We start from the raw sequence: 13,934 nt of genomic DNA, 5'->3' as shown, positions 1-13,934 counted from the left end.
ATATTTTTCGTTAAAAGTTTTATCAAAGAAATAATGAAACATATCATCACAAGGTATCAAGTCTGAGATGTGTTAGTTTTGCATCTTTACTATCCCAGGAATCCGGGATAGTTCGTGTTATGTCTTCCCATTGGATTACTCGAACCGGAAGGGTGTTGAGTATGGGATTAGCAGAGGTGGAGCAGCTGGTGTAGTTTGATTACTTATCATAATGTCACATCTGATGGTGATTTGAAGGCCAGGCTCAAACTGAGAGGGCAACTTCAACTTGACTAGTCCATATATGACGGGCCCTTTTAAGCTTTTGATTTATTGGTAATGATAAATACAGCCCTTAGGGCCGTATTTAAGAACTAAATTACTTTCCAAAATGAAATTAAATTAGGAATTTATAACACAATTACGCGTAAATTGATATCATTAATGCTTAATTTAAGTTTTTCTTTCCTTTTTAGTTACCTTAAATGCAGCCCTTAGGGCTGTATGTATCATTTTCCTTGATCTAATTGGGCTTGCAACCCTCACTACTCTCTATTTCTTATTATCTCCGGAGACTATTAGCAAGTTTTTTTTTGGTTTAGATGACTTCTTATAGAGACTATACTTATTTAGTACTCCCTCCATTTTTTAATATATGACGTTTTGCTTTTTCGAGGCGAGCCTTTGACTTTAATATTTGCAAAAATATATTTGGTAAAAAACTATAAAAATTATACCTTTAAATTCCTTATGAAAAACTCTTTCATATGAGTATATATATCACTATGTTTTAGCATATAATTTGAGAGATATTGAAGAGAGAAGTATGTATCTCGAAATGTGAGAAAGTCATATATAGAAAAACAGAGGGAGTATTTAATAAACTACCGAATACATAAGAAAAATATACATACTCTTATGATTGTACTCCCTGGTATTTAATACGGAGTATAAATAAAATTGTTATGTGAAATTAAAAGTTATTGAGTTCTCATCGAAAATGTCGGATACTCCGTATTAAATAAAACAAATAGAATATCGTCTAAGCTAAAATGGTCAACTTTGAAAAGAAATTCATTGCTCAAGTGAGAAGCAATTATCTTAATTTTAGTCTAAGATTAGTATGCATGTCTCCTCGTAAATTACTTGAGCTTGGATCAAGAGTTGAGAAGGTGGTGATTTATGGGATAATTAAATTCATCTTGGATCCCAAACCCTATTTTTAATTGTTGTTAACAATTCTCTAAATTCCATATTTTTCATACTCTTGAGTCTTGTCCTCTAGCCATGCTCTCCCTGGCCTTGTACTTGAAAATGGATCATCTCCATTTCTTTTCTCCCAATTTTCTCTCACAATCTCTTTAAATAATAATTTTCCCTTTCATTCCTATTTTTCCTTTATTTTTATGCATAAATTTAAAACCGTTATATGTTGTTAAAATGCGATCCATACCTTGATAAGAACTAGCCTCTCCATTTCTTTTTAGGAAATAGAGAGAAAATGGACCGTTACCCAATTGGGATCCTCTCCATTTATTCCTCTCTTCATTTCTTTCCATTTCTTATCAATGATCTAGATCCTGTTCCAGAACGACCTAACAGTTGGATGTTTGTGATTTGCTTATGAGTTGAATAATGATATAATAATAGGGTTTTTCTAACATGTGCCCCTAGGGCACATGATAATAAGCTAAATAGGCAGGGGCGGACGCAGGAATTTATCGAAAGGGGGACACAAATTTTTTTTCCGATACATTATTTTTTATTTTAAACTGCATTTTTTTATTACGGATTTTTTTTCCTCCCAAAAAAATAGAAAAATAACTAATTTTAATAATTTTTTTAGTTTAAAAATTAGTATTTTATTTTGAACTTTCTTCTGAAATATTTAAATTTGAAATAAATGTACTTTGTAAATAAAAATAAATGTTTAGACTTTAAGAAATGTTTAGAGAGAGAGAGAGAGAGAGAGAGAGAGAGAGAGAGAGAGAGAGAGAAAGTGCCGCCATTATTAGGGTTTCTCAATATGACTAAGAAATCTGCTATTCCTTCCTCTAAACCCAGACAAATTGGTACTAGATCTACTACCTCTATTGCTATACAATCAGAGAAGACAAAAATTGTTGGGAAACCTAATGACAATGAAGGCCAAAAATGCAAAAGTATTCATGAGGTGACCGGTATCCCTCCTCTTGTCTTGGATGATGTTGTAGTAGAGGACTGTGAAGAGAATTCAGCTTCAGATGATGATGCTGCACAAGATGAAGCCTGGTATCAAGTCCATGGAAAGAAAATTATCCAAATAATTGATGAGGAACCTGATGAAATGCTTCAACTGACTGATGAGAACATTCAATCTGAATTAGATTATTGGCAACAGGCTGTTGTGGGGTTTGTTGTTGGTGCTAATCCACCATGGCAGGTCTTAGAAGCCTTCCTGAAACGAATTTGGAGTAAGTATGTCATTGATAAAATTTCATTTTTACCTAATGGTATTTTCTTAGCAAGATTCCAAACAGAGGAGATGAAAAATGCAGTCCTAAAGAGTGGACACTTCCTATTTGATAATAAACTCCTTATCCTCAAGGCTTGGCAACCAGATATTGAATTCACTAAGGAAAACATTAAATCTGTTCCTGCTTGGATCAGAATGCCAAAGTTGCCTCTAAAATTTTGGGGTAAGAGTCTCCCTAAATTAGCCTCACTTGTAGGTACTTATATCAAAAGTGATGATGCTACTGAACAAAAAACTAGACTTGTTTTTGCTAGGGTCATGGTGGAACTTAAGTTAGGACAATCTTTTCCTAATTCAATTAAGTTTCTGGATGAGAAAAAGAATATGATCACTGTAAGCATTGAATATGAATGGAAACCAAGTTTGTGTTCCAAGTGCAAGCAACTGGGACATGAAAAAGAAACGTGTAGAAGAGGGAAACCCAAGGCTAAAACTACTGTACCTCAGAAAGTGTGGAGACCTGTCAAGGCTTCAACTTCCACTGTCCAGCAGCTTGTTGTTCAGATCCCACCATCTTCAAGCTCTCCAAAAGCTATTCTCATGGTGCCACAACCTGATGCAAGTAAGAATGGTGAGAAATAAATTGAATGCACTCCTAACAATAGTCCTAAATTTGCTACAAGTGGGACTTTGTCCCCAATTAGGATTCCGAAGGCCACTAAACAAGGTCCTGAAGAAGGCAGCAGGAAACTTTTGGTTACCCCTCCTCTGATGGAGGACTTACAAGGGTCATCCTCTCCAAAACAGGGCATTGGTACAAATGGTAATGAGATATCAACAGCAAATAAATGATAAAGTTTGGTTACTGGAATGTAAGAGGTTTGAATAAAGAAGGCAAGCAAGTAGTTGTAAATACCTTCCTTCACAATAATAATGTTGGTTTGTTTGGTCTTTTAGAGACCAAAATAAAGGCTAGTAAGTTTCATAGCATAGCTAGTAATATTTTTTCAGAGTGGAGCATTTCTACTAATAACAACCTCCATGTTGGAGGTAGCGTTTGGGTGCTATGGAAGCCACATTTGTTTGATATTCAGTTCCTTCAATATGATGCCCAATTCATTCATATGAAGGTTTGGAATAAAATGGATCACATGAATTTTTTCTTGACTATTGTCTATGCCTTCAATGGTATTGGTGACAGAGAATCCTTATGGTCTAACCTTCAAAATTTTTCTTCTCAAATAAATGGCCCTTGGGCAATTGGGGGAGACTTTAATTGTGTGCTGGATTCTAATGAGAGATTGGGTGGCAATGTATCTCAGGCTGAGTCTGAACCTTTCTATGACTGTCTACAAACTTGTGGACTGATGGATCTAGCTGCTACTGGAGCTTTCTACACTTGGAATAATAAACAACCTCTTGCCACAAGGATCTACAGTAGACTAGATAGGCTGTTTGTGAATCATGAATGGATGGCAAGTTACCCAGGGTTTATAGCAAACTTCTTACCAGAGGGCTTATTTGATCACACCCCTTGACTGATGAGCAAAGGGGCCCTGAGAGGGAGTCAAAAAAGGCCATTTAAATACTATAATATGTGGAGCACTGCCACTGATTTCAAGGATTGTGTGGCAAATGTTTGGCAGCAGCAAATTAATGGAACAAAAATGTATAGGGTTGCCAGGAAATTAAAGCTCCTAAAACCTGATCTTAAGAGAATTAATAGGCAATGCTATACTGACATTGAGAATACTGCTGATATTGCAAGGATCAATCTAACTAAAATACAGGAAGACCTTGCTCTATGTCCAGGGGATCCAATCCTTATTCAGAAGGAACATGAAGCTCACCAGACTGCAGCCTCACTTCAGCAAGCCAGGTTGGCATTCCGTAGACAAAAGGCTAAAGCTCATTGGCTAAAGGATGAGGATGCTAATACTGAGTACTTTCATGGAGTAATAAGGGCTAGGAGAAACAAGCATTTTATCTGTCAGATTATGGATCATAAACAGGTCACTCATTCAGATTAGGAAGGTATTCATGAAGCTTTTCTAGCCTACTATGAGATGCTCCTGGGATCAAAGACTACTACTACCAGAGTTAACAGAGTCGTTGTGCAGCAGGGAAAGACTTGTTCTGAGGTTCATCATGCTACCCTACTTACCCCTGTAACTAAAGAGGAGGTTAAAGACATCATCTTTCACATTCCACATGACAAAGCTCCTGGACCAGATGGGTATTCAAGCGAATTTTATAAGGATAGTTGGGATATTATTGGGGATGAGGTTACTGATGCTATCATGGATTTTTTTGACTCAGGTCAAATACTGAGACAAATAAATGCTACCATGATCACTTTGATTCCTAAGGTCGATAGACCAACTAGTGTGCTCCAGTACAGACCTATTGCATGTTGTAATATTATTTACAAGTGTATCTCTAAAATTCTTTGCAACAGGTTGGCCAACATTCTCCATGATTTAATTGCTCAGAATCAAGAAGGATTCATACAGGGGAGTAGTATCATGGAAAATATTCTTATATGCCAAGATATAGTCAAACTTTATGAGAGACAAGCTGTTTCACCAAGATGTCTATTTAAACTGGATCTTCAGAAAGCTTATGATACCATTGAATGAGATTTTTTGGACCAAATGTTACAAGCTTTAAAGTTCTCAGATCAATTCAGAGGGTGGATTATGAAGTGTGTCACAACTGCTAGCTACTCACTCAACCTAGGGGGCAATGTGTTTGGCTTCTTCAAAGGGCAGAGGGGACTTAGACAGGGGGATCCCCTCTCTCCCCTTCTTTTTCACCATATGTATGGAATACCTCTCTAGACTCCTTGAGCATACTACTACCACAAGAGAGGTCAGGTATCATCCCCTATGTAAACCTATGAGATTGACTCATCTTATGTTTGCAGATGATCTTCTCTTATTCTGCAAGGGAGATGCCTCCTCAATTATGACTATCCTAAGAACTTTTGCTACCTTCTCACATTCATCTGGACTACAAATGAGCAAAGGGAAATCCAATGCTTATTTTAATGGGATCAAAAGTGACTTAAGACAGGAAATTTTGCAAATCTCAGGTATGGTTGAAGGGTCTATGCCTTTTAAATATCTTGGGGTCCCTATCAAAACCACTAGATTGAAGCTTCAGGATTGTAAGCCTCTTATTGATAAAATTGTTCAAAGGATTAGGAATTTAGGGGCAAGGAAACTTTCATATGCAGGTAGATTGGTTTTGGTCCAGTATGTTCTTAATACCCTACATAACTACTGGGCTAGTATGTTCATCCTCCCTCAAGGGGTGACTAACAGAATTGAGTCCATTTGCAGGAATTTCTTGTGGGATGGGGGTGTGGATTATAAAAGGACCCCCCTGATTTCTTGGGAGAAAATTTGTAAACCAAAGATTGAAGGGGGACTTGGCTTGAAGCAGAACGCTTTGTGGAATCAAGCTGCTGTGGGGAAACTGGTTTGGTGGGTTGCCACTAAATCTGACCATCTTTGGGTCAAATGAGTTGACCAAATATACATAAAAGGAGGGGATTGGCTAGATTATCTTCCTAGTCCTAACTCAAGCTGGGCTTGGAGGAAAATCTGTCAAATAAAAGACATCCTATGCAGTCACTATCAGCAGCAAGATTGGACACAAGATAAGCCATACTCTATAGCCAGAGGATATGAGGTGCTAAGAACCAGAGGGGAGAAACTAGATTGGATAGCTCTGGTATGGAACAAACTCACGATTCCAAAACATGGGTTTCTAGCTTGGATGTACCACCATGACAGCCTAAATACTAATGTTAAGCTACATAGATTGGGGATTATTGAGGATGATACCTGCTATGTGTGTGGCTTAGAAGCTGAGAGCAGTCAACACATCTTCTTTGAGTGCATTTACAGTAAACGGGTTCTTCAATATATTGAGATAACGATTGGAATCCCCCTCCCTTCTCATGATTCCAGCAACTGGAGATTGGCTATGACAGGGACTGATCTGTGGAAGGATGTGATAAATGCTTACTACAACGCTTGTATTTATCACATATGGAAACAAAGAAATCAAGCCAAGCATGAACTTACCATTTTGCATCCGCAGAAACTGGCGAGCTTGATAGGCAGGGAGATGAAGACTCGCATCTTAAGTTTCCCTCTGACTTTCATGGGAAACCGAGATAGGAGATTAGTGGAACGAATTCAGCAAGCCCAAACCATGAATTCGAGTTGAGATGTTGAAGCTGGAGGTTGAAGATGACGATTTAGGGATTGAAATAGGGAATTTGATTTTGTTGTCTTATTTTTAGATTTCCCTATTTGGTTTTGATGTTGTCGACGGTGACATGGTCTTAGGCCTGTATTTGTTTTAACTTGTGGGTTTGGTCCGAACCCCTTGTTGTATGGTGACGGTTTTTTTCTTTAATATACTTACATTTTATCGAAAAAAAAAAACAAAAACAAAAAATATCTCCTATGATAAGATATATTATATTCTAATATTTAAATACACACTAAACACAAGTGGTTCAATGGTAGAGAAGGTGGTATGTAACCTCGAGGTCAAGGGTTCAAACCCTGGGAGGAACATTTTTTACATATAAATTGTAGCTTACTAACGAGATGAGCCTTGAGACCTGTTAGGCCTGGAAATCCGCAGACCACCTTGATCAGCATTTCATCTAAACCTGACTGCCAGGCTCTCAGGGTGCCAGGCTATCAGGGCACATGAAGTTAGGCGCCAGGCCATGGAGAGGACAACGGTCAAAATATCAGGACAATATTTGACCATATCCGCGTATATTAATGGAAATAAATACGCAGCATTAAGTATAAAGATTATGCAGTAATTACGGTAATTAAGAGGGAAATATTCAGCAATTATTACCAGCAATTATGGAGAATATTCAGCCTTCAATTCTTGATCATAGAGCCGTTCAAGATAGGAAAGCTATATAAGAGACACTTTGAAGATATTGGGAACACATCATTTGTACACAAGAAGAAGAACACATATTACTTAGAAATACAAGCATTGTTGTTATCATAAGAATATTCTCTCAAATCATATAGTGAAATCCTCTCCTGGCTTGGTGCCCGTGGTTTTTTCCCATTCAAGGGTTTTCCACGTACAAAATTGTTTGTCTTGTTATTTTTGTTATCTTATTTACAGCTTAATATCGTACCCTGTCGACCTGACCAGAAATCTAATTAGAGCTAGTTAACCCTGCACAATATCACCCTGACCTGATTTCGCCTTGCGCAAAATCCACACAAAATAATTGGCGCCCACCGTGGGGGCATCTAGCTCTTTAATCCTTTTTTCTTACCTTACAAAAACCTAAAAAAAAAACCTACAAAAATGGCCCAACCCACCGTTGAAGAACAATTGAATGCAGCTCTCCAAAAAATCGCTGAGTTGGAAAGCCTGAAAGAAAAAGTGGCCCAAACTGAAGCAGAGATCCTGCAATTGAAAGAATCTGAGTCAGCCTTGAAACAAAAACTGGAAAAAACCCAAGGGGCAGGCTCTAGGTTCCAACCAGGAACCTCATTCTCATCAATCATCAAAAACATTGATTTTTCCAGTTTTGGGAGCCCAAATATCCCCAAAGCCATTAACGTAGATGGTGATGATGAGCCAAAAAATGATGATCAAGAGAAACCTGATGAATCTGCAGTGGTCATCATGATGGCAGTAGTTCAGGAGATCAAGAAACTCAATGAAAAATTCGACAAGATACCAGGAGTACCTGCCAGCAAGAGAGAGAAGTCGCCCGACGACGGCTATCTTTGATTCACCCTTCATAGACGAAATAGCCAAAGTAGACCTACCAAAGAAATTTACAATTCCATCCATGAGGGTTTATGATGGAACCACGGATCCACAAAATCACGTGGCTCTTTACAAGCAGAAAATGTTGGCTGCATCCATTCCCAGCGAATTCAGACAAGTTTGCATGTGCAAGGGATTTGGAACGACCTTGACTGGCCCTGCCTTGTAATGGTATATCAACCTGCCTACTGGCAGTATCCATTCCTTTGCCAACCTGATCAACAGTTTCAACCAGCAGTTTGCAAGTAGCAGGGAGTTGGAGAAACGATCCAGTGACCTTTACCGAGTTACACAGAAGCCTGATAAAACCCTCAGGACATTCCTTGCAAGATTCAATAAAGAGAAATTATCTATACCCAGGTGTGACGTTGGAACAGCAGTGGAGGCATTCAGACAGGGGTTACTACCGAATAGTGACTTATACAGTGAGCTCACTAAGTATCCTTGCCACACCTTCGAAGATGTTCAGGCCAAGACCCTTGCATTCATCAGGCTGGAAGAAGATAAAAGCTACAAACTTGGATCACCCAGTGGACCAAGGGACCACGAAAGAAGCAATAGGAAAAGCAACAAGGGAAACAATTACAGACCTACTATGTATTCCAGGCCAGATCAGTCAGAAGTCAACCTGACTCGTGAATATCAAGGTAAGGTTAAGGTTTATCCACCTATCTCCGAACATAACTTTTGTGTTGATACTGCAGGATTGATCCAGAGGCTTGACAACATGGGAACAGCTGTTAGATGGCCCAGGAAGGTAGAAAATCCAAATCCCAGAAGAGACAATTCACAATGGTGCGAATTTCACATGGATATTGGACACACCACGGATGATTGTTTCACCCTGAGAAAGGAAGTGGCCTACCTACTGAAATCAGGATACTTAAAAGACCTGATCAAGTCAAAAGGCAGGAATGCAAACCAGGATAAAGAAAATCGGAGCACAAGCGGGATCGCAGACCTCCCTCCACCACCACCACTCTATGAAGTAAAATTTATATCGGCGGGTCGAGATTTGTGGCTGACAAGCTCAGAAAAAAAGATAGCCAGGACACCAAGGATTTGTATCATCACCCGCAAGTGGATCCCGTCCCAACAATCACTTTCAACGATTGCGACTGGTGGGCGTTCCTGATGTTCATCATGATGGCCTGGTCATTTCTATGCATATTGGAACAACCACAGTAAGAAGGATCCTGGTAGATGGAGGCAGCTCAAGAAACCCGATCATGCTTGACGATCAAGGCCATGAAGATAAACGAGGATCAAATCACCAAAAATCCAGCGTCTAGTAGGGTTCGGTGGTGAGACCGGGGAGCACTCTAGGAGAGATCCACCTCCCAACCTATGTGGAAGGAGTCTCATCCTATGAAAAGTTCCGGGTCCTTGACTGCTTGTCATCCTACAACGCCATCTGGCGGACCACTGGATTCACAATGTCAAGGCCGTACCATCAACCTATCACCAATGCATCAAGATACCAACAGACCGGGGCATAACCACAATCAAAGGGGATCACAAGACAGCCCAGAGTGAGTGCTACAGCTGACCTTGAAGCCCTTCAAGGCGGGTAAGTCCCTAGCATAGCAATTACGTAGACTGTCAAGAGCACGTATGTAGCACCTCCCGAATGGAAACAGATCGGGTAATTCTAGACCCGAGTACCACGATGGTATGTTTTAATAGGATATGGCGCACCAGATAGTGTCAGGCCTAAACTGGTAAAATTCCTTAAAAATAAATCATCTTGGTTTGCTTGGTCACATTTTGATATGACTGGAATTAGCGCTGATATTATTACTCATAAGCTCAATGTTGACCCATCTTTTAAGCTTGTGCAGCAAAAAAGGCGCAAATTTGCAGCTGAAAGAAACACCATAATAAATGAAGAAGTAGAAAAACTCTTGGATATGGGGATGATCAGGGAAGTAATGTACCTTGAGTAGCTGGCTAATGTAGTTGTCGTGCAGAAAAAGAATGGAAAGTGGAGAGTCTGTGTAGACTACACCGACCTGAACAAAGCCTGTCCTAAAGATCCATTCCCCCTGCCTCATATTGATGCCATGGTAGACGCAACAGCAGGCCACGAAATGCTAACATTCATGGATGCTTCCAGTGGATTCAATCAAATAAAGATGCACCCTGCTGACCAGGAGAGTACTGCATTCATTAGGCATCGAGGCATATCTTTGTTACACCTTTGCCATGCCTTTCGGCTGAAGAATGCGGGGGCAACGTACCAGCGCCTGGTCAACATGATGTTTAAGGACCAGATAGGTGATATCATGGAGGTATACATAGATGACATGGTGGTAAAATCCAAGAATGCAGAAGATCATGTGAAGCACCTAGAAATAGCATTTGAGATATTAGAAAAGTATAACATGAAGCTGAACCCTGCAAAGTGCCACTTTGGGGTCTCTGCAGGCAAATTTCTTGGATATATGGTCACAAAGAGAGGCATAGAAGCAAGCCCTGAACAGATAAAAGCCATCCTGGAACTACAGTCACCCAAGTCTATCAAAGATATCCAAAAATTGACAGGCCGGGTAGCTGCCCTGAACCGCTTTATATCAAGATCTTCTGAAAGATGCAAAACATTTTATAACCTCCTCAGGAAAAATAAACAATTCCGGGGACGGGCGAGCATGAAGCGACTTTCCAGGATCTAAAATCCTATTTGTCATCTTCACCCTCACTGGCTAAACCGAGGAAAGGGAGAACCTTTGTCGATATACCTATCATCACATCGACACGATGTCAGCGTGATCTGGTAAAAGAACGGGACGGGCAGCAACATCCAGTCTACTATGTAAGTAAAAGCCTACTAGATGCTGAGTTGAGGTATGGATTACTTGAGAAATATGTTTTAGCTTTAATTATGTCATGTACTAAGTTGAGACCTTATTTTGAAAGTCACCCAATTATAGTCAGGACCAACTTACCCATAAAATGCATCTGCGTAAGCGTGAACTTTCGGCGGGATGGCCAAATGGTCGTCTGATTAGCACATACGACATCTCTTTTGAACCCAAGGCAGCGATCAAATCGCAGGCCCTAGCAGACTTTGTGGCTGATTTTAGCCCTAACCTGGAACCAGATCTAATAAAAGAGGTCAACCAACTAGAAAATAAGACCCTAGACCAAGAATGGACCCTATTCATAGATGGGGCATCCAACGCCAGGGGGACAGGGTTAAGACTAGTACTTAAATCACCATAGGGAGATGTGATAGCTCAGGCTATAAGCTGTGAGTTCAAAGCTACCAACAATGAAGCAGAATATGAAGCCCTGATAGCAGGCTTAAAGGTATGTCTAGACCTCGATGTTTAGAACCTAAAGGTAAAAACTGATTTACTCTTAATTGCCAATCAAATAAAGGGAATTTATACAGCTAAGGATGCAAAAATGATTTCATATTTAGAATACGCAAAAAACCTTACCGCCAAATTTGCTTTATTTGATATAGATCAAATATCAAGAGACTTGAATACCCAGGCTGATGCTCTGGCCAGCCTAGGTTCAAACTTTACCCCCACTATTTTTGATAAAATACCAATTGTGCACTTATTAGAGCCGACCATCAGCAAACCTGAACAGGTCAACCCTGTCAATCAGGACAGTAACTCTTGGACTAAACCTTATTATGATTGGTTTCTCCAAGGAATACTACCTCAGGGAAGACATGAGGCAAGGGCCTTTAGAATTAGAGCTTCATCTTATGCCATCATCAATAACACCTTGTTCAAGAGATCGCAGGCTGGACCCTACCTGAGATGCTTGGAGCCTGACGAAGCCAAACTAGTAATTCAAGAAATACATGATGGACACTATGGAAATCATAAAGGAGGAAGAGCCTGGCAAACAAAGTTCTCAGGACAGGCTACTCTTGGCCTGTTGAGAGAGGGCCGATTGCTGGAATACTCTTCAAAATGCGAAGCTTGCCAAATCCATGCACCAATCATACATCAGCCATCTGAACTCCTTCATTCAATTTCCGTGCCCTGGCCATTTATAAAGTGGGGCATGGACATTATGGGAAAACTGCCTGTAGCTCCAGGACAAAAAGTCTTCATGTTAGCCATGATTGATTACTTCTCCAAGTGGATCGAGGCTGACTCTTACAGCTTAAGAGTAACGAAAAAGAAGTAATATCCTTCATCGGACAAACATTATTTGCAGATATGGAGTCCCATCGAAATAGTATGTGACAACGGAACTCGGTTCGTGGGGAAAAGGACCCAAGCATTCGCAAGAATGGAATATCAACTGGTAACATCAACCCCTGGATACCCAAAAGCTAATGGCCAGGCAGAGTCAAGCAACAAGGTAGTCATCATAAATTCGCCTAAAAAAGAAGTGAAAAGAAGACGAGGCGGATGGGCTAAAGAACTTCCATTAGTACTATGGGCGACAGACAACTCAAAAGCGCGACAGGCCAAACACCTTACTCTCTCGGTGTATGGCTGCGAAAGTGTCATCCCTAGATACGAGTACCAACATCCAGATCCGGCTGAACAACGTTGAAACAAATAAAGACGATGCAAGATAACTTAGTTACGACGGAAGAACTAAGAGACGCCGCCAAAATCGAGGATGGCATCATATCAACAAGCGAGTTGCCAGGACTTACAATAAAACGTCGGGTCGGGGTCTTCAAAGAAGGAGACCTTGTCCTACGCAAAGTATTTCCAAATAAAAGGAAAAATCAACAGCAAGCTAGCTCCCACATGGGAAGGCCCTTACTTAATTGATTCAATTGTTGGACAAGGAGCATACAGGCTCCAAACACTAGAAGGGGAAATAATCCCAAGATCCTGGAATGTAACTCATTTAAAACTATTCCATATGTAAAGATCGAGATCAGGCTACGATCGGTACAAATTCAATCACTACTCAACCTGATGTGCTATGTGATGAACTACATGCTTTATATGACTTGTCTGTATTTTATACCTGCTCAACTAACCCATCTTTACTTTTTGAATCCTGAAAAATTATACATAATAAAAGATTATACGCATAAATATTCAGGATTGAGGGCTACTCTACCATATATTCCTGAAACAAAAATTTTGCACTTAACTGTGCCTAACGAGTTGGTAACCACCACCGGATACAGTAAAAAGTCAGGACTAATCAGGCATGAAATAATTGCCTGACCTGACTAGGTTTACTGCCACGGATAACAACCGGCCGGACGCAAAGCAAAGACGGTGCAAGGGTGTTTTATCCTGACCATCAGTCTAAAATGCCCTCTCGACAGGCCGAATACCAAGCCTTCCAGCCAGGCAGGGGACATAAGCCCTCCCGACAGGCCGGATTTCCCACCCTTTCAACCATTATAGCAAAAAAAACTATACTTGGTTGAAATACTCATGACAAAGATTGAAACGAAATGTACACGTTATTTAACCAGAATAATGTGCAAATCATGCAAACAAAATATTTGACAGGTCCAACAGGATGAAACTCACAAATCAAGAAAAGACAAAAATGAAATCAGCCAAAAGAAGGCCATCATGTCTATATTAATAAACCTTTACCCTCTGGGGCAAAGGCGCCAAAATATTCATAAAGGCCAGGGAGAGCCCCCCTGACCCAAAACAGGAAAATGAAAATAATGTTTGTCCAGGGACATCCCCCCTGGATGGGCCAAAAT

The 13,934-nt window shown here is 40.1% G+C and overlaps 1 protein-coding gene across 1 annotated transcript; it reads left to right on the top strand.

The window, feature by feature from the left end:
* Positions 1–3,282: 3,282 nt before the first annotated feature.
* Positions 3,283–3,972, top strand: LOC141658520 (uncharacterized). The gene has a single exon (XM_074465458.1). The coding sequence runs from the start codon at positions 3,283–3,285 to the stop codon at positions 3,970–3,972; it is 690 nt and encodes a 229-aa protein (XP_074321559.1).
* The last annotated feature ends 9,962 nt before the right edge of the window (positions 3,973–13,934 follow it).

The sequence above is a fragment of the Silene latifolia genome, chromosome 1 (assembly GCF_048544455.1).
Source record: "Silene latifolia isolate original U9 population chromosome 1, ASM4854445v1, whole genome shotgun sequence".
Lineage (NCBI taxonomy): Eukaryota > Viridiplantae > Streptophyta > Magnoliopsida > Caryophyllales > Caryophyllaceae > Silene > Silene latifolia.
The sequence above is the reverse complement of the archived record's forward strand: the minus strand, read 5'-3'. Positions and strand labels throughout refer to the sequence as shown.

Bases quoted from the DNA above. Each gene is read 5' to 3' on its own strand.
- LOC141658520 (XM_074465458.1), top strand. From the start codon at position 3,283: ATGATAAAGTTTGGTTACTGGAATGTAAGAGGTTTGAATAAAGAAGGC.